At 46.1% G+C, this 25,379-nt stretch overlaps 1 protein-coding gene across 1 annotated transcript in view; it reads left to right on the top strand.

Moving 5' to 3' along the window:
- The first annotated feature begins 16,872 nt into the window (after nt 1-16,872).
- EXOSC3 (exosome component 3) overlaps nt 16,873-25,379 on the top strand; it is a 28,813-nt gene continuing 20,306 nt past the window's right edge. The window contains exons 1-2 of the mRNA XM_085636587.1: nt 16,873-17,185; nt 24,641-24,790. Of these exons, the coding sequence (XP_085492713.1) occupies nt 16,937-17,185; nt 24,641-24,790 (399 nt within the window). The 5' untranslated portion in view covers nt 16,873-16,936. The remainder of the gene's footprint in view (nt 17,186-24,640; nt 24,791-25,379) is intronic.

Genomic DNA, 25,379 nt, shown 5'->3' with positions numbered 1-25,379 from the left:
AGTCACTCCTTGAGTCCAAGGGAGATTTCTTCAGTCTTCTAGTCAGGATAGAATGTCGAAGGTCCAGGATATATATTGCAGAGTTTTGTCCAGGGTAATCTAAAGTCGCATGGACTAGGTTTCCCATACTTATACTAAGTTTGGGGGTTGGACATACTCTAGGGACCCACCTATGGGAGGGTTTGGAAAGAGGGGTGATTACACCCATTTCCTTTGTCCAGTTTCGCGCCAGAGCAGGGGAGGTAGCCCCTGCAACCGGTTTGAACTGGACTATGCACAGGGACACCAAGTGTGCCCCAGTGCAGGACCTCAAAGCAGCATAGAGTGTGCTCCCGCCCAGCTCCAATACACATCTGCCTGTCTGGGGAGGTGGTTACACCTCCCTGGGACAGGTAACCTATTGTCCAGGCCTGCCCTGCCAGAGTTTCGGTCAGCAGTAGGAGGCCAGACCCGTGTCTGTGGCAGAGCCATCCATTTTGTGATGCCAAGGCTCTAGAAAGTCCTACCGGGTTAGACCAGTGTGAACATGTCTCTCCCTCTAGAAGGGTGGATTGCTACCCCCGCCACCAGAACTGGCGGGGGGTAGTATTCCAAAGCATTTGACACCAAACACGACATGTTTCAGTGCAGCCATCCCAAAGTTAGCATTTACCGCGAGGTTATAATGCACTTAAGAGTATATGGTCAGGCTGCACGACAAACAGCATCAGAGGAGGTACTCCGAACGCTGCAGAGGGGCTCTGCTCATGCAGGGGCACCCTCTCACATAAAAACCAAGCACTCTGCCTTCAGGATTGTTAAATCCTGCCATAGGAGTGACTTATAGGTTTTATATGTGAGTGCAATGATAGTGATATAGGTAGCCTATACCACAGTAAGGGGTGCAAGCACACCCTTACCCAGGCTGCAGTAGCAGGCCTGTGGTGCCATTTTGGAGTGCTTCCCAGGGGTGGCATAATACATGCTTCAGCCCCTGGTAGGCCTCTGAGGTACCTATGCCCTAGGTACATAGTATACCATATACTAGGGGCTTATAAGGCACTCCAGAATCCAATTAGATATGTACCTAATGTACATACAAACCATTTTAGAGAGGAAGCAGCTAGGCTGGGGTCCTGATTAGCAGACTAAGGTTGAAAAGCAGTGAAACACCAGCAAAAAGTGGGGGTACTCATGTGAAGCAGATCCTACTCTCCTACAGTGGCCCACCCTAGAAAAAAGCAGGCAAGTGTCCGGTGGATGCTACACAGCAGCCCAGTATGCGCATCCCGCACTGCGGGCATCTTCTGGTGCTGACATGGCGTCAGGATGGTTGCCCTTCCTCCACTGTCGAAGGGCACGCTGGAGACAAAGTCCCACCCCAGCAAACAAGCAGGCATGTTTCTGGTGCAGGCTACACAGCAGCCTAGTATGCACTTCCCCCATTTTATATTCTGAACAAAACAAGAACAAAACAACAAAAATCCAATGTATAGAAGTTGAAATATTAAATTTTAAAGGAATAAATGCAGTAAAGTGCTTAGAAGGAAGTAGCGCTAAAAAGGTTACTTTAGGTCGGGCTGTACCAGGGCAAAGTCAAAGTTCAGGCCTACCGAGATGGAGCTCCAGCCACCTACCGACCCACGCAGGCACCGGTAAACAAAGTACCTTTCCTGGTCGCAAACAGTGAGATGTGTCGATCTTCTCCACGCAGTGAAGGCGATGCGTCAGTTCCGAAGAAGTGTGCTGGAGTTAAGAAGAATTGACAGATGCGCTGGATTCTGCCACGCAGTCGAGGGGATGCATTGATCTCACCAAGCTGCAGGGGCGGCGCTACGCTGTCTGATGCGTCGATCTCTGGAGGCAAAGTGCTGGTTATGAGGTGATGCAACGATTTTACTCCTGCAACCAGGTCAGTGCTCCGGTTCTGCTAAACGCGGGCAGGAGATGCGTAGAATTCCGTGTTACAAGTATCTGGGTCACTTCCAGTGAGCCAGGCAAGGAGCAGAGGTAGAGACTTTGATATCCCTGAGTCTCAAGCAACAGGAGGCAAGCCAACAAGCCCTTGGAGATCACTTGGAGTGAAGGCAGAGTCCAGGTCTCCTTCAGCAGAGTGAGGAAAGCAGGCCTTCCAGATGAGCAGTCCAGTTGAGTCCTTTAAGCAGCACAGCAGTTCTTCTGGCAGAGCTTCGGTTACAAATCCAGTAGTGTCTGAGTTTTAGGGGTCAGAGACCCAGTACTGATACACAAAAGTACTTTTGATGTGGGGATGACTTCAAAGCAGCTCTCTGAATTGCACAAGTATCCCTTTCAACCCAAGTTCTGACTGACAGGCTATCAGTGGGAGGGGGGTAATCAGTATTTTGTGAGGGGACAGGACACTGCCTATTCAAGAGAAGTGTTCGCCCCTCTCTTCCATCCTGCCCAGGCAAGACCATCATAATGCAATGTATGTAGATGGGTACTCAGGCTCACCTATCCTTCCTGTGTTGTGGCTGTCTAGAGGGAATGCACAAAGTGTAGCTGTCACCCAGCTCAGACATATATTGGAGACAGGCTGCAAAGCACACAGAGTTAAAAGTCCAGAGAAATGTCCATTTTCTAAAAGTGGCATTTCTAAAACAGTAATGTTAAATCCAACTTCATCAGTAAGGAGGATTTGTCATTACCATTCCAAACATCTGAAACATGAAAAAGCTACTCCACTCTGTACAGGAATTACAGCTTTAAAGTGTTTTAAGGAATTCGCAATGCTAACCTATGAGAGGAGTAGGCCTCACAGTTGTGAAAAATGAAATAGGCTGTTTGTCACCACCAGGTATAATATCACAGTACATGCCCTACCTTTCATGTACACAGCACTCTGCCCTTAGGGCTCCCGAGGGCATAACTTAGAAGTGATCAATGTGTAATAAAAGTGGAGTTTCAAGCTTGGTAAGTGGTTTTAAATGTGAAGTCGAAGTGGCAGTACACTGCACACACAAGCCCTACCAGACCTTGAAGTGGCAGGCCTGTAAAATGTGTGAAAGGCTAGTTCTGTGGGCGGCACAATTAGTGCTGCAGGCCTACTAGGGCAAAAAGAACAATCGATGGACGGAATGCTGAACAATGTGAAACATTCATCCCCAGTACAGAGATCTGGGCCTAAATTTATTGTTTTTTTGCTCACCATGCCTTCCCAGTTTGGACTCAGCCATATGCAAATCAGTCTTGACCCCGCGTCCCATGGGAACAGTCCAATCCAAACTGCCACCCATGTCCTCCTTGGACCATAAACAAGCACCCTGGGACCAGTTTTAGTGTATCATCCCTAATCAGCCAGGCTACCTTGAGTCCAGTGGCATGGATGAGCATGGCACCCACATTTATGCATACCCATTAAACGCGGGATATCATCTGTCCTTTTTGCTTTTGCTGCCCTAAGAGGGAAGTATATGCCCATACGTGGGTTCTGTGCTCACTGTGCCACTGGATTCAAGCTAGCTTGGCTGGACTGTTTCCATGAGGAGCAGGGTTTTGATGATTTGCATACGCCTGGGTCCAAACTGGGGTAGTGAGCAAAAAAAACGATGGATTAAACCCAGATCTGTGACTGGGGGTAAATGTTTGCATTGTTCACCGTTCCATCCATCAGCTGTTCTTTTTGCTTTTGTCACCCTAAGTGGGAAGGGTATGCCCAGATGTGGGTCCTGTGCTCACTGTGCCACTGTATTAAAGCTAGCTTGGTTGATGAGGGGTGTTGGACATGGGAAACACAAGGAGATGATGGACGGAGCGCTGAGACTTTTCAGACACTCACCTCCAGTCACTATTAGATCTGGGTTGAATCCATCATTGTTCTTTAGCTCACTTTGCCACCCCAGTTCAGAGCCAGTCATATGCAAATCAGTCTTGACCCTGTTACTCATGGGAACAGTCCAGCCCATTTTACCAAGGCAGGTCTTCCCTGGACCTGAAACAAGCATCCTGGGATCGGTTTTGGGGTAACACCCCTCATCAGCCAGGCTAGCTCGAATCCAGTGGCAAAGTGAGTAAGGGACACACGTCTGGGCATACCCTGCCAACCTAGAACGAACAAAACAAACACAAGGAAATGATGGATGGAGCGTTGAAACTTTCCAGACACTCACCCCCAGTCACTATGTAGGCAGGGTATGTGCAGACGTGGATCCCTTGCTCACTTTGCCTCTTGCCCTTGTGTTTGGGGTGTTGGATATGGCCATCGTAGGGAAAATTAACCCACAATGTTTCGATTTTTCATCCTAGTCTTTGCCGACTCTCTCTCCGTAACCTTAGGAATCTGGACACCTTCCCCCTGTACTGCAGTGAGAAGGTGCGTGCGCCCTCCTCGCCCTTATTGGGCTGGGGGTGAGTACCCAATGGGTTTAGGTGCTGTATCTCAGTGTGCCCTGTAAACAGGTACACCACATGCCCGGTGGGTACTGCACTGGCTAGTAGAGGGATGTAGCACTGAGTGTGCCACCCAGCGGATAGCCATCAACTCTATATCGGGTCTACCGATGCAAGACTGGGGGCCGGGCGGGTACATATGGATGTTCCCTGCCTACCTAAAGGAAGAAACCATCAAATGGGGCTTTCCCTGCCTTCTCTTCCCCTGGATACTCCTGGAGGTTGTTGATGCTCTGGAATGGCCTCAGGGCCTTGCACACGTCCTCATGGTCAAAGCTGTGTGGAAGTGCGTGTGCCTTTCTACCCACATTGGGAAGATGCACTGACATGCTGTTCCGAAACCTGGGCAGGTCTGGCAACGCAGACCGGGGTGTGCGCACCGGCCCTGAGACTGTTTTGAATATGGGTCCCACCTACCGTGGCATCGGGAGTTTGCCCCGTGGCACCTATGACACAGCCTAAATGCACAGCCTGCGTTGCAGGCTGATGAGCGTATATCTGCATCCCCAGTGTTCTAGCCTCCCGGTCAGGCCTTGCTGGTGCAGGTCTGTGTCTACACGCTTGCATCCATGGTGCTAGTGTCAAGGGGCCCGGCATGCCGTAGTTGACTGGGAATGCGCATTCACACCCATAAGGTGCCCCCCCCATGTCCGGGTTATCCGAGCCATGTGGTGTGTGCGCACTGGCACCAAAGGTGCTAGGGCCTGGGTTACCCATGGGCCCGACCTGTCCATGCTACGTGAAAGTGCCCACGCCCTTCCTATCCATGTTGGGAAGTGGCGCTGATTAAGTGTTCTGTAACATGGGCGGATCTGTCATTGGAGACCGGTGGGTGCGCACTGGCAGATATCGTGAGTACGTTTATGAGCAGCTGGCCATTGTAGGCCACTATAAGTGCGCACCTCCACCTATTGTGCTTGTGATTGCGTGTGCCACCTGCCAACCAGGCTTCTGTGTGTGCGCAGACACACGTATTAGTTAAACCTGTGTCCAATCTGCTGTGCAGACTTGGGTGGGTGCACTTGCACCCCTGGTGCTGGGAACAGTGTGTCCCACCTGCCATCACAGGTCATGAGTGAGTGTCCTTTCACTACCTACAAGGCCTGCTCTTCCCATGGGTGACATGGAGAAGCAGTTGACATTACTTCGGACTGCGATTGCGGACTGTAGTGGAGCAGCCTTATTATGTTTCATAGCAATGGATTCGCAGTCCCAGACCCTTTCCATTGGTAATGTGGGGTTTGGCATAACTCACCTAGAAATGCTACTTATAGAATATGGACACATCTATGCTCCAGAGTCCTGGGGACTGTGGTGCCTGGCTCCAGTGGACGCCAGGGGTCGTCGGGAGCACATCTGTGCATTCTCTAATCGACAGCCATAAACCATGGGCATCCCCCGGCAATGGCAGACCTGCGCCAACTAAGGGCCGAATGGGAAAGGTTGAAGAGAGAGGTTTTGGCACTTAGCCTCTAGGGACCGAATCATGGCCCCACTAAAGATTAACATCTGCATTCCAACGTTCCATGGCAGAAAGGCCTACAATTTAGGAGAGACATCTGTGGTTCAAAGTGAAAACCCCCTAATCCACCCTGAACTTCAAAGACGCACAACAGTATAACTACAGGTACCATCCTTCAGCAAAGGGTGAGATACGCTTGCAGGGACTTGGGACCAATGCACCCGGACTGTATGGTGCACATTGTCAGAGGACTCTGTGGTGCACATGGAGGATAGATGTTCGAATAGACACTGGCCTGTGCCGAGGACCTGTTGAAGTGTGTCGCCCTGAAGTGTGCTCTCTAAGTGTGTTCTCTGTTCTCTGTCTTCACGACTCCTGTTCTCTTGGAGATCTCAGGGACATCAAAGATCTCCTGCGAGGGACCTACACCATCTACTTGTGACATCTGGAGAGCAGTGACCTCTCAAGTGCCCACCTCGGCAATTGAATCCCAACTGGTAGCATGGTGTGAGTGTGGAACTAAGACTTGTGTTTGGAGATTGGATTGTTTAGTGCGGAGCCCAGAAATCTTGCCCACATCTGAGACGTGTTGTTCCTGTAGTGTGAGTACCATGACACTCATAAGCTTCTAGTGGTAGTGAGCGGATTCACCGGTCGTGCTGCATCTCTTTTGTGCGACATGCCAACTGCATGCTCATTGCGTGTGGTGTCTGATTCAAAGGGTGCGACCCTCGGAGGTGGGGGTGTACCCATTGTAGTGCTTCATTCTACCTCATGTGGCTCTGCTGAACTTGCGCATGTGTGTGTGTGTGTGTGTGCGCGAGACCGGATTGGTCTGGTGCAAACTGTATTGTCAGGCACCGGATGATGTGCCTTATTTCCAGGGAGGTACGGAATTCTAACTCTTCGCTGTGTGTGACCAGAATTGCCTGGTGCAACCCAACTCAACATGCACTGGTCATTGCACCTCTTTCCAGGGAGGTGCAGAATTTGCAACTCATTGTGTTTGAAATCTGAGGTGCCTGGTGCGACTCATCCCTACGCGCACAAGACTCTGTGCTCGGATTGCCTGGGCACGATCCGGATTATTGTGTACCGATCAGGGCGCCTCATCCTATTGAGAGACTACCCTGTGTTACTTCCCTTTCATCTTTTGTTCCCCTTGTTGATACTCTTTGCGGCGGACCAACTGCCCTCTCAACACCTGGCCCCTCCCGAAGACATCTTGGTGCCAGGTAGTACCAAGAGAGATTGACTGGGTTGCGGGAACGATTCTGAGACAGTTTGAGAGTGGGTCAAGGGACTGCGTGACTCCTTTGTGTTTTGAGACCTGTGGGTGAACTTCCTGAGTGGCTGCTAACCTCTCCTTTGTTTACGTCTGCCTCCTAATTAAAACTGCTACATATTCCCACCTGTTTTCCGAGGACCCAGACTAAGTGTGACTTTGGCCGCGTGCAGCCCAGTGTTCATGAGGCGAGGCTGGTTATCTTCCATCTGTAGGTATGGGACAATTGGGGAGAACTAGAGGGTGGAGGGAGGCTTGGGCCATGGAGTCTGCAGAGGTTGAACCGTTGACCTGCTGGGTACCAGTGGCACCGCATTAGGGTGCGGAGTGGGTATGAGTGTGTAAGAACATGCCATACAGACTGGCTAATACCTGTAGCACCTCGTAGTGGTGCGGAGAGGGTTTTATAGGAGAGGGAGTAATCGCGAGCAGACCGCCTGTGATTCACAACACTGGCCAGCGAGCTCGCTTTATATACGTTGATTGTTGCCAAAAGCACACTACCTTTTGATATTGGGTTTTCCCACATGGCACAGGCCAGCGGTGCTGCTAAAAAGTGTTCTGTTTTCTTGTATGTACATAATTTTAATATTGTGCACCGCATAAGGGTGCTCTCTCTCCATTTGGGGGGAGGTCAGACTAGGAATTGTTCACAGTGTGCATACTAGTGATATTGCTGGAGCGGGTAATGCAAAATTTTGTATACCCTCCCCAATCTGCATGTCTATACTAATTAGATTAATTAATTAATTTTAACCGTATTAATTGTTTAAAGTGAGAAGTATTAACCAACCTTATTAATGAATGAAATACACGTGGGAATTGCATTTGCATGGCCTAATTAATACGTAAACTAAAATATGTACGCATACTAATATTAGAGAAATTAGAATATTAGAATACTGCATGTTATATGTTGCTTTGTGTAAGTGTAAGTCGCATAAATAGTAAGTATAATCGCTTTGAATGTCGCTATTATGCTAGATAATTACATACACATAGGGGAATTAGAGAGGGTTTAACATTTTATTAGTCATTTCTATGTATTAATTACGTTTTGTGTTTGTTTTGCTTAAGTTGACCATTTGGGCCTACTTCAAAATGGCCGCCTCCTGCACACGACGTGACTAAAGCCGCTCCATGAGGTTTTGGGTGAAGTGCGCCTGCGCTAACGCTAGCAACAGTGGCCTCGTCTTGACCCTAGCCAGACTGTACCCATCAAGGACATCCTGGGAAGCCTGCCAGGACCATGGGGACAATAGATGGTCTTTTAAAACCGGAACCAGCAAGTGTGATGACATAATGGACAATACTTCATGAGAACTTTGTAGGACGACCCCTGTTTAACCAATCAGAAAAGCTGAAAACCAATGTCAGTGATTTTACTATAAATTATGGTAGAATAGTGAGGTTGGTTCGTTCAATCATCGCTCTTTGTTTCCTGACGTTATGCTGACGGTGACGCTGCAGGACAGCTGTTTTCCTGAATCCTCGACGGACTGAATTGCTGCCCAATTTCCTGATGAACTGAACTTTCTAAATTTAATGGGCATAGATTGACAGGTACGCACTTCACTTGTGGTCTCAACCCAATCTATGGGACTGTAGCGTGCTGCAGGACGACTGGATTTGACTTAGAGGACGACGATTAGCCAGAATAGGTAAATATGATGATTGGCGGTTTGAATAACAAATGATTTAACTTGCATAAATTAGATAAAGATTGATTTTGATTAATTACCAAATGAGTTGGGTTGTTTATTCATAGAGAATGTATTAATTCTAAGTAAATAGAGAATTAGAAATTCACCTTGCCAGCAACTAACAGATTCATCGCCATTCTATGAAAGGAATACCAAAGGTGGAATTTAGGACCAAATGAGTTGAAGAAGGTTATGTGGATTTATTGCTCATTAGGGTTAAAGGTATTTCCTTTCATGTCAGCGTATGGAAGAACAATCATCTCCCGAGAAAGACAGACCGATGATAAGTGAATGTTGGTGTTATGGGCCCCACCAGTGAATGTATTGATTGAATGTGTTTGTGAGATCTTTGGTCTATGATGGAGGGAGGGATTTTGTATTCCACGCTGCAACAATATCATAACAATACGAGTGGGCCTAGTACTGCTGGTAATATTTCTGAATGTGTTAAATGCCAAAAGTATACGATGTTCATGTTATAATGTTTAAATATGGTTGTTGAATATAAACATTTGTACATACAGCCTGTGTGAAGTCACTTGTGATGCTCCATGTATTTATCGTGAGTGGCTGCTGTGCCTTTGCTTTTCACTTTGCCTCTGTAGTGAGCCTGACTGCTCAGTGCCAAGCTACCTATGGGTGAGCACGGGTTATACAGCGCCTTGAGACCCTCACGGGTGAGTAGCGTGCTTACAATTCCCTGAGTGATTGATTGATACAGCGAGTATAATTATCTGCCCTTGATGGGAGCCACAGTTCTGCCTGGTTGGGGGAAACCCCTCAGCCAACAAGACCTTGCAGGTTCCAACAAGCGGTGATACCCAAAAACTGGTTCCAGGATGCTTGTTTCTGGTCCAAGGAGGACCTGGCCTGGCAGTTCGCGCAAGACTGTTCCCTTGAGGAGCAAGGTCAAGAATGATTTGCATATGGATAGGTTCAAACTGGGGTGGCATGGTGAGCAAAAAAACGATGGATTAACCCAGATCTGTGACTGGGGGTGAATATTTGCATTGTTCAGCATTCCGTCCATCATCTGTTCTTTTTGCTTTTGTCGCCCTAAGTGGGAAGGGTATGCATTTAATATACAGGACCTGGGTCTATGGTATAGCACTTTCCAAGGGACTTACAAGTAAATCACATTTGTCAAACAGGTGTAAACCGATCATACCATGTTTAGAGGAGCAATCACATGCACTTCAGCACAGCAGTGGTTAAGTGCCCAGAGTCCTAAAGCCAACAAAAAGAAGGTCAGAAAAAGAGGGCAAGGATGGCAAAAACATTGGGGTGACCCTTCAGAGAAGACCTTTTTCCAACAGGAAGGTTTCCTACACTGCGGATTGTTGGGACAATTATGGTTTACAATGGTTAAAACTTCAAGGGCAGCAAATATACCCATTCACTTTTTATTTAGAATAAAGCCACATACACTCCAGCTCTTATTAATACATTTGATTCCTTTGCTTTCTCTTTTTGTTAGTCCTGTTCCACGGAGCATGGCTCTATTATACATATGTTATTTAATTGTAAGCATGCTAAATCAATTTGGACTTTGGATTGGTCCAAGTGTTCAAAAATGTTTAATATCAGTTTACCATACTTTTGCTAATGAATATTGGATCTTTATGACCTGGTTTTCATAGTTCTGATAATGTGCTTAACTTGTTAGATCGTCTTATTGCATAAGTGACATTATCTTGTTGGAAAGATTTTTTTAAATGATCAGTTCTCAGTTGGTGGAACATTGTTTGTGATAATTAAAAATTTGCAAACATTCGTGACAAGAATTTTCAATTCTATTAAGGACAAGGAGGCGAGGATTATGCTTTCTCATTTCTTTATTAGAAATGCCCAGCAGCCAATCAGAACCGTTTATGAAATGAAAAAACTACAGTACCCATGAGCACCAGGGTACCACGTGACCAACCATAGAGTCTCTCATATAAAAGATACAATGGGAGAAAGTACGTCCTCTTTCTTTGGTGAGGAACAGTTCACAGAAAACAGGAAGTCCAATGGAAAACGAAGAATGCCAGGTAACAGGGTCCATCAGCCGCAGCCGGAGATCATCCTGACGCTAGAAACACAGCAATCGCCGAACAGAGAAGGCAGCAGACCATCCAAGCGTAGTTAGCAGGATAAACAGCAGAGTCACTATTTCGGGTCAGAACCTGAAAAGAAAGTACAGCCGTAATACTCATCCGATAAAGAGAGTGAAGGCAATAAAAGGGAAGGGTAAAAAGAGAGAAAACCAATGCATTGGCATAAATCAAATACAACTGTGACAATGAGAAACATGAGAATCCAACATGACTTTGGGTGGGATAATCCTCGCCTCCTTGTCCTTAATAGAATTGAAAATTCTTGTCACGAATGTTTGCAAATTTTTAATTCTATGTCAGGACAGGAGGCTCCGATTATGCTTGTTCAAAGCTGATCCACCACTACAGAAGCAATATGTTCGATAGGTTTGTAATAAAAAGTTTTGAACATAGAGTCAGAAGACCAATCTGCGGTTTTCATGATGTCCAGTGATGAAACACCCATCGAGAACGCTTTAGAGGCCATGGCCCCGCGAGCCGAATGAGCACCAAAAATGGAAACATCAATTCCAGCCTCAGACAAGAGCCATCTAACCCAGCGAGCTAAAGTAGCAGGAGTAACAGGACGAAAAGGTTTCTGCAAGGCAATAAGTAGTTGACCCTGTGTATCAGAACGTAAAGGGGCAGTACATACCTCGTAATCCTTGACACATTGAACAACGCAAAGGTTGGGATGATGAGGAAAAGACGGATAGGTAACCGAAGAGGTAGCAGTCTTGGTGCGTTTAGAAATAAGAAAAGTGACACCCTCAGGTGTAAATCTGCGACCTGCTAAGTCTAACGCACGCACATCAGAAACTCGTTTGCAAGAAACGAGACATAACAGCATAGTCAATTTGGCAGAGAGTTGCTTGCGAGAAAGTAATGAATTAGAAGGCCAAGCCTCCAAAAATCTCAAAACAATGGAGACATCCCAAAGCGAGACATATTTAGGACACGGAGGATTCGCCAAACGAATGCCCTTAAGCAATTTGGAAATTAAGGGATGTTCACCCGCCGGTTTACCATTGATGGGAACGTGAGCCGCAGAGATGGCGGAACGGAAGTTGTTGACCATGCGATAAGCCAAACCAGAGGAAGCGAGAGAAGCTAGAAAATTAATAATCATAGCCACATCTGCTGAAGCGGGATCAACTTCCCGCTGAACACACCAGTCACACCAACGTTTCCATGAGGCTCTATATCGTTTGTGAGTACTGGGAGACCAGGCGTCACTGATGAATTTGGAAGCGTCGCATGAAAGGCCTGGGAGCGACCAGCGATCCCCGAAACTCGGCACGCCAACAGAAGGAGATTGCCGGATAGAACAAGGGGATGCGGATCGCCTAGGGGATCCAACAACAGATTCCACTTCTGGGGGAGAAGGAACGGGACCGCACAACACATCTCCAGAAGAACCGGGAACCATGCTTGAGCTCTCCACAGCAGAGCAATGAGAATTAGCTCTGTTTGAAAACGTTTCGCGTAGGCCAGAACCCTGGGAATCATCATGAACGGGGGAAAAGCGTAACACAGAGTGGACGGCCAAGTCTGAAGAAATGCATCCGTGGCCAGGGCCTTCGGATCCGGCCTCCAGCTGAAGAATAGAGGGAGTTGAGTATTTAGGCGAGACGCAAACAGATCCAGGTGACATTGACCCCAAGTCCGACGGAGAATGCGAAAAATGCGCGGGTGAAGGCGCCAATCGCTGAAGTCGCGAAGATGGCGAGAGTTCCAGTCCGCAATCTGATTGCGGCAACCGGGAAGATATTCGGCAATAACTGTGATCTTCTGTTGAAGACAGAAATGCCAAAAATCCTTGGCGATCTCCGCCAAAATCTTGGATCGTGTTCCCCCCAACTTGTTGACATACCGGACCGCTGAAACGTTGTCCATGCGGAGAAGGATACAGCAATTGGTCTGAAGAGGAGAGAAACACCGAATCGCAAAGGAACCCGCCAGAAGCTCTAGACAGTTGATGTGAAGAGACAGTTCCTGGGGGTACCATCGACCCCCGGTCGAGATGGGACCGCACCGGGCTCCCCAACCCCAAAGACTGGCATCGGATTCTATCACCAGATCCGGAGCGGAGCCGAACAGGGCTCGACCATTCCAGGCCTCCATGTGGTCTAACCACCATTGCATCTCGCTCTTCGCATCCTCGGAAAGAGGAATCAGATCTGAATAACGAAGACCTTTTTGGAGATGACGAATCTTCAACCTTTGAAGTGCTCTGTAGTGCAGAGGACCTGGGAATATCGCCTGAATGGAGGACGCCAATAGACCGACAACACGTGCTAACGATCTCAACGACACAGTCTGTCTGGAAAGAACAGACCTCAATTCCCTCTTGATGTACCGAATCTTTTGGTGTGGTAATAAAAGTTGACAGGATAGGGAATTTACTTGAAAACCTAGAAACTCGATCACCTGTGTAGGGTTCAAGATAGACTTCTGCGGATTGACTAGAAAACCCAGGGATTGTAAAAGGTCGATAGACCACTCCAGGTGTGTTAAGACTGTGAGGGGATTGTCCGCCATGAGAAGAATGTCGTCGAGATATATTATCAAGCGGACACCCCGAGCACGCAGACATTCCACTACGGGCCTCAGAAGTTTCGTGAAGCACCAGGGTGCTGACGAGAGGCCGAAAGGGAGAACCGTGTATTCGTACCCAATCCCCTGCCAACTGAATTGAAGAAACCGACGATGAGGCTCGAAAATGGGAATCGAAAGATACGCATCCTTGAGGTCGAGCCGAACCATCCAGTCCCCTTCGCGAAGAAGATCGCGCAAAAGATGGATCCCTTCCATTTTGAAGTGTCTGTAAACGACACTGCCGTTGAAATCCTTCAAGTTGAGGACCAGGCGATTGCCACCCCCTTTTTTCTGAACCAAGAAAACATTGCTGATGAACCCTTGTGGGTGGGGAACAGTTGGAATAATTGCCCCTTTGGCGAGAAGGGATTCTATCTCCGCCGAGATAAACTTTTGGTCTTGAAGAGAAAAATGTAGAGGCGTTGGGGGGAGGGATTGATGTTGGGTCTGATAGAATTCTATTTTGAAACCTTGAACAGTTTGCAGAACCCAAGCATCGTTGGAGATTTGACGCCAGTTCTGGAGAAAAAAACGTATTCTGCCCCCCAGAACCACCTCGGAAAAAGGAATCACACTCACCTGAGGTGTTAGAGTCGTGATAGGCACCTTGGTTGCCACCGGAACGGCCTTTCCGGAATTGACCTCTCCCTTTGCGGGAAGGATAGAAGTTTATAGCGGGAGTTGTAGCCGGACTCCTGACCACCGCCTCTCTGGGACTGATAACCCCTCTGGGAGGGATTATGGGAACCACGGCCGAACGAGCGTCCCCTATGTCGTCCGGCCCTGGCAAAAACCGGACGAAGTGCACGCTTGATGGAAGCTTGAGCTTTATCCAAACCGCTGAAGGTTGCAACAAACTTTGTCAGTTCCTTAAGAAACGGTTGGCCAAATAAAAGACCTTGTGCCACCGGACCAGATTCGGAAGTAGAGAGCTCCGCCAATTTTGGATCAATTTTTAGTAGAATAGAGCGGCGGCGCTCACTCGAAATTGCACAATTTGCATTGCCTAACTGGCAAATAGCCCTCTGAGCCCATTCAATGAGGTCATCCGGATCCACAAGGGAATCAGCTTCCTTGGCCTGAAAGCCAAGATCAAGAATCTTGGTGAGGGGTCCCAATAAATCCAGCATTTTATCCTGACAGGAACGCCAGGATCTGTCTAGACCCTTTTTTGGATCCTTTGCAAATTTTTTCAAATAGGAAAGCATTGTGGGATCAATTTCAGGAGTGTCTGCCAGGTGATCTGCGAGATCCGGGCGAGAGCATTCGGAGCGGAGACGAGCCCTAACATCCTTTTCAAAGGGTTGCCGGATGTGCGCCTGGACATATTCCGCTACTGCAGGAGAAGGAAGCCAGGAAGACGAATGGGGGTGATAAAGTTCCGAACGTTCAAAGGTTAGGACCTGAGGGTGAGTAGGAGCGTCCACGTAGTGCTCCTTACGAGACTTCTTGCGTGGTGGAGGAACATCTTGGTCCGAAGAGGAGGAAGGAGGACCTTCAGTGTCAGTCAGGCAGCCAGCAGAGGTAGAAGCGCCTACCAGTGGCTTGGAGGAAGCCTTTTCAGAGGCTAGAGATTTAGCCAAACGTTTAAAATCCGACCTATGCGGATTTACTGGGGACTTAGAAGAACGTGAAGAAGGCAACCAACCCTGTTGCTTGGCATAGTGCGTCAAATGACGCTTCAGAGGATTGATAGCGTGGACCAGAGCTTTATTAACGGAGTGCTGAACTCCTTGGTCCAGAGCCTCTACTAAATCCTGCTCTAGGAAACTAGAGCTGTCATCCTCAAAGGAGTAATCATCATCATCAAAATACTCCTCCATTTTACCTTTTGTCACTGTAAAGTGAAATTAATGCCCACAAAATGACACTTGAATGTCAATATATATATGTATGCCAAAGGCACAATTCAGGGGGAGTGAAAAACCCCACAGCAAGCCACTGATAAGGGCAGAAAAAACCTGACCAAATAAATAAATAATTAATTGTGGAGGGAGGGCTTGCTGACAGTCACTCTAGGCAGTGCCTATGCGTTATTGTACAGCCCCAAGCCTTAAAACAGCAAAGGGCGTCGATGGGGCTGAAGGTAAACTGAGGCAGTGGGCAGCGGTGTGAAGAACAACCGATTCTGACAAGGTCCGTGTGGAAAACACGAAGATAAACAAACAAAATGGCCGCCGCGCATGCGCGGTAACGGCCGCCTCAGAAATAATGTAAACAGAGAAGCACGCGCGTTAGCGCGAGCTCCTCAGCCCCTTAACTCCCACTCCACCAAAAGAAGGACACCGACGCTCGAACGAGCGTCTCGCCTGGGGAGGTGAGACCACGCTCCCTGAATGTGCACCGCGCGACAAGCGGAGACCTAGAAACCGCGTGAGACAGCACGCAACAATGTATCCATGCACAAATAAAGACTAGCAAGCGAGCGCGTCAAAGCGGTATCGCACAGTGAATAATGCAACAATGTATCAAGAGTAATAAGAAAAAGGCACTTAACTGGCTGCGGAGCAGCAAAGAAAGAGGACGTACTTTCTCCCATTGTATCTTTTATATGAGAGACTCTATGTTTGGTCACGTGGTACCCTGGTGCTCATGGGTACTGTAGTTTTTTCGTTTCATAAACGGTTCTGATTGGCTGCTGGGCATTTCTAATAAAGAAATGAGAAAGCATAATCGGAGCCTCCTGTCCTGACATAGAATTAAGAGAATTGATGTTGGTTCCTCTTTGAGTCTTCCCTAAAAGATCAAATTTGACCTTTTTTGGCTTCCACTCTCTTTTTCTCTTTACATTCAGCCCCGAATATTTTCAAATCGTCTTCCTAATTTTGTTTCCTTTCTTCTCTGTGCTTTCTGTTCTGTCTTCCTTGTTCGTTTCTCTATTTTTTTCTTTCTTTACAGTTTCTTTCTCTTCTTTTTTTGTTTTCTATCATAAGATGCACCTTTTTTTGTTAGAATTCTTTTTTACTTACCATCACGTTATTATACTTTTATAATGGTTACTGCCACGTTCTCTTTACATCAATAAAAATTTATTAACATAAAATAAAATAAAATGTGTACCTAAATTAATAATTGGTTACATTTGCATTGAATGAAACATTTATCAAGATGGCAATGCAAACGCTCTTGTAAAAACATGCAGACGATCAGTAGATCAGACACGAAACTTCTCACCTAAAGATTTAGCATACTGCACGTTTGTAACACTGATTCCTGTAGCCGCATGGCGCGGAGTGCTGGCAAATTCAACTCAGACATGTGCGCTCTAGTTCTTTAATATAGCTATTTATCGGTGTCTATAACGAAGGTCTTCGCTTTTCAGTTGAAACCGAGGTCTTTCTTCAGTGTTTACACTATGTCATCGTTCACTGTAGGCAGAAGTCCTTTCTCTTTGTCTATTTCTGACCTCCGTAGCACGGGCATGGCGGCACCGGTGAAGGAGATGGTGGGGCAGGTGGTACTGCCCGGGGATGTATTGGTGCTTCCCTCGTCAGGCCGGGAGACGGATGTTGCACTTGGGCTGCAGCTGAATTCTACGGCGGCGAGTGCAAGGGTGGTTTGCGGGCCTGGACTGAGACGCCATGGAGAAACTGCGTTGCTTGTTAGCAAGTGCGGCCTTCTGCAACACAAGGAGCCCTCTGTGTACTGGGTGCAGACCCAGCAGAAACGGGTTAGTGAGCCAGGAGCTTGAGGGATGGGAGTGGGTGTGTGGCAATTAGTGCACGGGGGCAGATTCACGAGCCCTGCAATTCTGAACTCGTCTGCCTTTGTCAATGGGGTTTCTCTGAGGCTAGGTTTTGTTATCTATCTTATGAGGCTTTAGACAACGGTAATTCTGTACATAGATCTCTTTTGTGCACCCTGGTCACGTTATACTTTGCCGGGTGGGGGTGGCTTGTTGGTCATATTATGTTAACTATTGCAGACCAGTGATCACCCGTACACTTTACGCTTTTCTCGTCAGTTGAATAACTGATACATTTTCATATACAAAGCATTGCGAAAAGGAAATTGTTGCTTAAAGTTCCATGAAGAGTTTCTTACCCAAAAAGATACTGACACTACTTAACGTTACAATATACTACACGGCATAATCGAGACTCTCCGATTTCAAATGCCTTCACAGATTACAACTGCTAAAAGCTTTCTGAAAAAATCGTTTCCATGCCAGATTATTTTTTTAAATGAAGAATAACGGACTGTGGGTAGTGTTTTGACTGACTTGGACCGGAAAACTAGCATCCTAGGACCGGTTTCAGGGTTTCACCCCTCGTCAGCCAGGATAGCTTGATTCCAGTGGCACAGTGAGAAACCGGTCCCAGGATGCTTGATTCCGGTCCAGGGAAGACGTGGCTTGGCAGTTCGGGCTGGACTGTTCCCATGAGGCACAGGGTCAGACTGATTTGCATATGGCCATGTCTGAACTGGGGTGGCGGAGAGAGCTAAAGAATGATGATGGATTAAACCCAGTTCAGTTGACTGGGGGTGAGTGCTTGCAATGTTCAACACTCCATCCATCATCTCCTTTTGGTTTTGCTTTGTTCGCCCTAAGTTGGCAGGGTATGCCCAGACGTGGGTCCCTTGCTCACTTTGCCACTGGATTCAAGATGGCCTGGCTGATGAGGGTTATGAATCCGAAACCGGTCCCAGGATATTGGTTTCCGGTCCAGGAAAGACATGGCTTGGTAGTTTGGGCTGGACTGTTCCCATGAGGCACAGGGTCAGACTGATTTGCATATGGCCATGTCTGAACTGGGGTGGCAGAGTGAGTTAAAGAATGATGATGGATTTAACCCAGATCAGTTGACTGGGGGTGAGTGCTTCGAATGTTCAACACTCCGTCCATCATCCCCTTTGGTTTTGCTTTGTTTGCCCTAAGTTGGCAGGGTATGCCCAGACATGGGTCACAAGAAGGCCTAAAAGACCGTCTTGTGACAACACGCCCCCGGACACAACAAAGACCCGTCCACAATACCGTCCTCGCCACATGGGGCCTTCCTAAAATAACTGGACACTACCCATGTAATGACTGCAGTGTGTGCCACCTGACATGCACATCCAAGACACTTTCACTGGAACCGGGCAAGACCTGGAAACAACTACAACACACCAACTGTAATTCTATGAACGTAGTGTACCTCAGTGAGTGCCCATGTGGCCTACGCTACGTGGGCATGACCACTCGCAAGGTCAGGACAAGAATTGTAGATCACTGCAGTACAATACGGTGTAAGAAAAACATAAGCCGTCTCACTGATCACTATCTACAACAAGGACATACACCTAACGATGTGTCTTGGACAGTGATCGAACACTTCAACCAGACCAATCAATGAAAAATTCCTACAGACCAAGGAACAACAATGGATTTACCGCGTATCCACCCAGCTCCATGGTCTCATTGACTCCATCCCATGGCATAGTCTGAATTCCCGAGCGGACACAAGTCAGACTTCCTGTGTCCTTATACCTGGAACCCATCTGATTATGTTACTCAGAGCCCGCTATCACATTACCACTTTAACCCCATAGGTTCTACAATAACTGTACCTATGGATATCAGCATAGCAATCACCACGATAGGGCCCTCCGTGGCCTCAGTAATCCTCCCCCACCTCGCACAGCGAGTCTAGATATCCAATAGCGTGTAAGCAGCACATGTATCAGTACATCGGCACGCTATAACCATGATTCTCCAATGTGATTGCGCACGTCTGTAGAGCCCGAGTCTCTGCTTCATTACTTTAAACATGGCAGAGTGCCAATTGTCTATGCTTGCTAATATTTCCCTGACAACCGACAACTGGTCTCACGTCATGACCCACAGACCATACAATAGGCTACACTGCGTCATCAGTGCAGGCATTTCTCCGTAGCAACCAGCCACACTGGCCCCACGTCATCAGTGCAGGCCCAGTGTACACACCAGGCCCGATCTCTATTTTCTCTTTTTCCCCCCATAGACGCTACTTACCTCTCTCACTAATAGAACACACCGGGCCAACAACGTGAGGTATTTAACACACCCGCGAACCCGGCTCCAGTATCATCGGAGTTCCGCAGCAGCAACTACGGGTTGACAGGAGGGTCCTGAGCCCACACACCGTAAGTTGCTCTAGAAGCACCACCACGCCGCGACTGATCTGGTAAGACCTTACCTTGTCAGCAATCACCAATGGCCACCGCGCCACTTTTTTTCTCTTTTCTCTCCTAAGAGCCAGCACCCCTGCCGGAAACTCATGGGGCACTCGCAGCAAAACGCTTGTGTGAGAACTACGTTATTTTTCTTCCTTCTAACTACTTTGTCCTTACCAATAGTACTGCCACTCACATTATCGCATATATCGGTTTTCACTGTAAATACTTCACCCCCGCCGCTAGTTCCGCAATCCACACGGATGAGACGGTTACAGTTAGTTGACGTGATTATGCATATCGAGCTAATTCCCATCTCTGTATGTTTGTTTTGTATGTTTTTTCTGTACAAAAATGCCTTGAGAGGGAAGCCCCCTCTCACATATAGTGCACCTTAGTGCGTGCAAAACACATTTTTCTGATCTATGACCCGACTAGCAGCATAGTTCATACTCTCACACATCACAAAGGTCCTGAGGAAAGCCAGTTTATAGAATAAGGCCTGGCTGAAACATGTAGACCACCCACTGGATGCAGGAGTACCCTAATACCACTCCACCTACATCCAACGCCTTGTTTTTATTACTGCCAGAGGCCCAAACATTAAAGTAAAACTTTGGGTAATGGGACCACTGGACAGTTTTTAATCTATCACCCTTCACATCACCAACACTGCACACTCAGTAACATACCTGCTCCGCTGTAATACAGGCGTTGAAGCACACCCGGGACACATTCAGTGTCATTGGGTGGGCCCGATGATGAAGCACGCCACCAACTAGGTTGGTGGGTGAGGGCTTTATAACAAGAAATTAGACTTTTCTTTAGCAAATATCATCAACCATACACTTTTTGAGACTCCTATCACGTCTAGTTAGACTAGTTCTTCTTGATTAGATACATTACTCGAGGGGATAAGGACTAGTCCTCTCATCCTCTCTCTCACTTTGATACATAATAGCATACAAAGTTGCCATTGCTTCTATATCGGTGTGTTTTCTAGTTTCTCATTGCCGCTTGATTTTGACAATGCTTTTAACTGCTTATTCAAAATTGTTTTGCTGTGTGTGAGAGCAGTGATTTTTTTTTTTTTTTTTTTTAGTGCGGATATGTCTCCTTGGAGGGTATCAGCTGACATATTTAAGAAGTGGACCAAGGGTTACTGTTAATTTTAAATGTATTCTTGAGAACAGACTTATAGGTGTTAAGCGTGGTGTAATACATCTATAGTAGTATTTTAAAAAGGCACCCATATAGGCCCATGCTTGCACCGCCAACCTGAATTAAAGTCTAATCAGACAACCTCTTATGTATTGGGGCAGCCTATATACTCTCTTGTATGCTTTTAGATGGAGCTGCTCCGTAGTTTTAATAAGTTGCCCCGAGAAGGCTTCATGGCCGTAGGTGACCGCAGGCAGTAGGGTGGCTCTGAGCACCCTTAGTATTGGGACAGAAGAGGGACTTTCTAATCCTGTGTTAAGCTGGCAAAGTCTAGTAGCAATTAGTGTGGCCTTTACTTTAAGGTAGCTAAAGTGGGTTTTGGTACCGCTGTTTGTGGAAAGCCACATGCCCAAGTAATTGTACGATTTTGTCCCAATTATTTTTTGAGGGTCCATAGTCCAGCAGTAGTTTGATTTCTTGGTCGTCCTCCCAAAGGTTATAACTTTTTTTGTTTTTGACTCATTCACTGTTGTTTTATTTGCCTCATACTTATGGAGGCCATTTAGGGCTTTCTGAATGCCAATTTTGGAATGGTCCAGCAGGACAATGTTATCGGCATATTGCAGTATAGTGATCTTAACATCTCCGATTTTGGGCGGGATTAAATTGGCAGATTTTGGGGCTGCTGACATTTGTAGTGTACAGATTAAATAACATGGGAGCAAGGACACAACCTTGCTTTAATCAATTATTCATGGGGATTTTCCTGTTATTGCCTAACAGCTTAACCCTCACCCGTGTGGAGGTATACAAAGATAAATTCACATTAAGCAGATTGTTCGGGGTGCTCCAGGCCTTAAGTTTCCTCCATAGGTTCCCCTGTCCACTGAGTCAAATGCGGCAGAGTAGTCAACAAAACCTGCGTAGAGTGGGGAGGACTTCTGACTGGTCGCTTGGTGAATTGGGTAAGAGAGTGCAACTGTGTTGTCGAGGTTGAAGAATTCGACTTGAAGCCCGTTTTTGACAAAATGGAACAATCTCATTAGCCGTCACTCAGCACTCCAGTTCTTAGTTCTTTTAAGAGGGCAGAAGCATATGCTTTAGCTTCAGTATCAAGAAGGGCAATCAGGCGATAGTTGCTTGCATTCTGCCCATCTCCCTTCTTGAACATTAGATGCAAGATTAAGCCCTCCAGCACTCTGGCACTTGGCTGGTCACTGAGAATGTGTGTTAACAGGGGGAAGAAGACTATTGTAGACCACAGGTTGATGTCCTCTTTGAAAACTTGGGCTGGGATCCCATTTGGGCCAGGAGCACCTGTAACTCTTGTTTGACACAGAATTCTTTGAATATATTTGTGCACATTTGTTCCTTGTCTGAGGAGTCATCTGGGATACTTAATGTTTTTGCTGAAGAGACACACAATGTTTCAGCTACATACAGATTTTTTTACATGCTGTGTCCAAGAGGTTTCATCAATTGCTTTATTTCTAATGGTTTCCTAGCACATTTTGTTTTTGATGTATCTCCATAGGTCAGCCAGACAGCTTTTATCCGTAAGTGAATATATATGAAACCACTCTTTGTCCTTCTGTTGATTTTGTATTTTTTTAGTCTAAACAATTTGCCTAAGTCTGTTTTGTTAAGGTCCGCAGTGTCGACTGCTGCTCAGCCTTGGTTTGCAGGTTGTGTGTTTTTTGCTTTAATATCCCCCGCCTTCGGATGTTTCACTTGCTTTCCATTATGGCGCAGTTCTTTTGAGAGTTTTTAAATAGAAAACCTCAGGGAGGAGCTAGTGCATACTCTAAAATTAGATGTAGATCCTTGATAATGAACTCCCAATTGGCCAGGAGATGTTTGCCACTATGAATTGTAAGGGTCAGACCACTGTCACATTTCCAGACTTCGCGTTTTTGCGAAGTGACTGGGCCCCGTTTTATTCTCCGGATTAAGTGTAGAGTTTCGTTGCCTTGTGAGGTGCCCAACGTTATCTGGCATTCACACTTGGATGTGCTGAGGTTCAATACTGTGCAAAGTGGGAGGAGGTGGTCACTTATTTGTAACGAGAGGATTTATTTCAAATGCTCGACAATTTTGGCTGAGACGAAAACATAATCTATGGTGCTTATTCCCTTGAATGTCTTTGGAAACTTTGGTGGCACTGTTGAATTTTCAACTGTGTGCTGAATGGTCTTGAGCCCAAGTTTATTTAGGAGGCATTGGAGCAAGTCAGTTGGGGAGTTTTTTGGCAGACCACCACTTGTAGAGTTAATTAAGATACAAGCTGTCCCAAAAAGCTTCAATGGCTATAGATGTGCGCACATTTACACCGCAATGTTAATGTTTTGAGATAAGGATATTGTTAAACATAGCTACAAATAGCAGTGCAACCTTACAGGCATTCATTGTCGAGTCTCCATTCAATTTTTCACAGTATCCAAAATAAATATAGAACAATACGTGTAATATGAATAACATGCACATATGCATATGCAGGGGGAAAAAGCATGGGACCGGCTGCCCTGCTCATTAGCATTCTCTTCTTTCAGAAGTCTGACAAGAAGTGCCACATATTCTCACATTTCAGTATTCTTTTGTATGACCATTTCATGTGATAAGTTACGTGGCTGTTCATGCATGTTGTTTGTCTGAATTAATTAATAAAATCCATGCCATAGTAACTTATCAGTTGCGTGGTACCTTATGTTATTGTTTCATACTATAATATAAATTTAGTGATATTTTGTAGCATTTTATGCCAATGCAGATTTTAAACGCAGATTTGATCAAAGTGATGATGTAGAACAGGAGGCATCGAAAAGAGCATCCAAGAGACATGGGGCTAATTGAAAACGAGCCTAGTCGAGTAAGATATCTTACTCAAAGTGCTAGTTCTCACAGTGTTGAGGGAGCGTGAATTGATAAATTGGCTTATGTGTTTGACGGACAGGGTGGGTGGGAGCAGTAGAGAGAAGAAGCGCTAAAGCTGGCTTTGACATTGAGGTGGTTCAAGGGACGACGGGTACCAAACGTGACACCATTTGGGAAAACAGACAAGTTGTGTCGTGTGATGGCCTAATTCAGCCAAGGTCACTGGATAAAGGCGATGCTGCAGACTTTCCTTATAAATATACTTTTCTACATAATCTAGCATGTCTACATAATTTGCATATGCTGACAAAAATGTTTCCAGTTCAAATGGATTCATAGTTATTAAAGTGATTGACGGTGCAAAACAATACCTGATGCTCTACGAAATTTATTAACAACTCAACTTTACTTTTTTGGATGCGGATCTTAGACCTTTCAAGAGACTTTATAACCCACATAGTGTAACCACCCGATTGAGGGGCTGAAGGGGAAGTGCTTTACTTTGGGCGATGGAACAAACGCCTAGTAAAATGACGTTTCTGTGCTATACAATATTTTGATTTGTTGATTAATGACATTTTGAACAGGATCTGATGAATGTGCGCTCTTTTATCTTAAGAGACATGCTTTTTTATAGCACTTTCATCCCTTTGTGTCAATGCATGTTAAAATGTCAAGATGGCTATACAAAAAGTCACAGGATTTGTTACATAATTTTCCTTTAATCTCATAATGTGTCTCTTGAATCTAATGTCCTTGCTCCATAATTTAGTCAACCCTGTAGTATAATGCAATCCTCTGTTGCAGCATAATTTGATTGGTCCTTATAGTGGCCTGACTTTTACAGATAGCATTGGAGTTGCATTTTGGAAGTGGGCGGCATCACTTCCTACCATCGGGCAAACCAGTGATCAGTTTTGCTCTTGACTGCCCCTAAACATGTTATTTTCGTTCACAGTATGTTCCTGTGAAAGGCGATCTTGTGATTGGCATAGTCACTGCAAAGTCTGGCGACGTCTTCAAAGTGGAGATTGGAGGAAGTGAACAAGCGTATTTGTCTTATTTAGCGTTTGAAGGTGCCACCAAAAAAAATAGACCAAATGTTCAGGTAACCTTTTTTTTTTTTTTTTTTTTTTTTTTTATAAATTTTAAATACATTGTTTTCATCAGCAACACACATCTATAACGTTTTGTTCTGTTAAACTAGCACCAGTTGGTTGAGTGATTGTATCTTGATCAGCTGGTTGTTAAACTGAATGCCATTTCACAAGAGAGGCAGTGAAGCAAGTGCATCAGTTTAACAATCAAAGATTGTATTTAAGAGGCATAAACACCATGGTTAATAACTTGGAGCTTCTTGCTGTGACAGATATGACATTTTTAACAATTATTCTGGGTTAATAACTCATTTTGAACTCGCGGTGCTAGAGGTGTGGAATGAAATAAAAAATCTACTTGTCCAAGGGACAGGTTGCTTCTTAAATCTTGTTGTCCTGTAAATTAAATTCACTTGTCCCTTTGGTGCCACACAGTGTGACGATAAATTATGGCAGGAAACTCATTATATAAAGGCTCTGATAATAGTCTCTGATTATACCGGGGCTTATACTATACTATGGTTTGAATTCTAGCAATTACCGCATTTTGTCACCTTTCCACAAATCTTCCCTCTGGGGCTGGAGGTAGCGTTGAGCAAT

Source organism: Triturus cristatus, chromosome 2_1, assembly GCF_964204655.1.
Source record: "Triturus cristatus chromosome 2_1, aTriCri1.1, whole genome shotgun sequence".
Taxonomy (NCBI): domain Eukaryota; kingdom Metazoa; phylum Chordata; class Amphibia; order Caudata; family Salamandridae; genus Triturus; species Triturus cristatus.
Note: the sequence above shows the minus strand (reverse complement) of the source record. Positions and strands in the feature narration are given on the sequence as shown.